The sequence below is a fragment of the Vespa velutina genome, chromosome 20, assembly GCF_912470025.1.
Source record: "Vespa velutina chromosome 20, iVesVel2.1, whole genome shotgun sequence".
NCBI classification, from domain to species: domain Eukaryota; kingdom Metazoa; phylum Arthropoda; class Insecta; order Hymenoptera; family Vespidae; genus Vespa; species Vespa velutina.
In genome coordinates, this window is record NC_062207.1 from 1989140 (window position 1) to 1990133 (window position 994).

Here is a 994-nt window from a genome sequence, read left to right on the forward strand (position 1 = left end):
CAAAGCAACCTACGGTTTTACACTAGAATGCCACTCGATATGTTTCTCGATCAAACGAAGGTCTCAATACGTACACACACACACACACACACACACACACGTACACACACACATATGTATATCGATTAAATGCATATATGTTTATATATATATATATATATATTTTTTTTTTTTTTTTTCTAAAAGAAAAAAAGACAAGAAAAGAACAAAAAGAAGAAGAAAAAGAAAAGCAATATTATTACCACCTAAAGTTTTTTTTCTTACGATAATTAATTCGAAAGAAATAAATTCCAAAGGATGATACTAATTCTGATTATTTTTATTATGACGAAAACGAAAAAGAAATGTGTAAGTGTGTATCACAATTTTGTTGTTTTAAATTTATAAAAACAAAAAATATATATATATATATATATTTCCTATTCTATCCAATTAAAAAAAAAAATTTGTAATAATAATAATAATAATAATAATAATAATAATAATAATAATAATAAAAGCTATTTTCCGTAGCTAACGATTTGACAAAATAAATAATAAAAGTTATAATAAGTATTTAAATAGAAATAAAAAGAAAAATAACTTGTTAATAATAATAATAATAATAATAATAATAATAATAATAATAATAATAATAATAATAATAACAATCTAACTAGAAACATTTTTTAATAATTCTAGATAGAGGCGTTGAAACTTTATATACATACTTACTTAGAAACAACAATGAAGAGAATAAAAAGAATAATAAAATCGATGTAATAATGTAGAAAGAGAGAGAGAGAGAGAGAGAGAGAGAGAGAGAGAGAGAGAGAGAGATACACGTCAAGTTACACAATTTGTGTCTAAACATTAACGCATGTGTGTGTATTGGTTGATGTTATCGATAACTTCTAGTTGTGCGTTCATCGTCGTAGCCGCCGTTCTATCGCGTAATTGTACGAACAACGCGACGACGATTTCATTGAGAACTTATTCAATGGCAGAGTTCATG

The 994-nt window shown here is 25.3% G+C and overlaps 1 protein-coding gene across 2 annotated transcripts in view; it reads left to right on the forward strand.

Moving 5' to 3' along the window:
• LOC124956010 (CREB-regulated transcription coactivator 1 homolog) overlaps positions 1–777 on the forward strand; it is a 30744-nt gene extending 29967 nt beyond the window's left edge. Inside the window, exon 4 of one of the 2 annotated variants that reach the window (XM_047511327.1) lies at positions 682–700. In XM_047511327.1, the coding sequence (XP_047367283.1) occupies positions 682–685 (4 nt within the window). In that variant the 3' untranslated portion in view covers positions 686–700. Of the gene's footprint in view, positions 1–681 lie in introns of both variants that reach the window. The other variant, XM_047511324.1, reaches the window with a different exon arrangement.
• Positions 778–994: the final 217 nt, after the last annotated feature.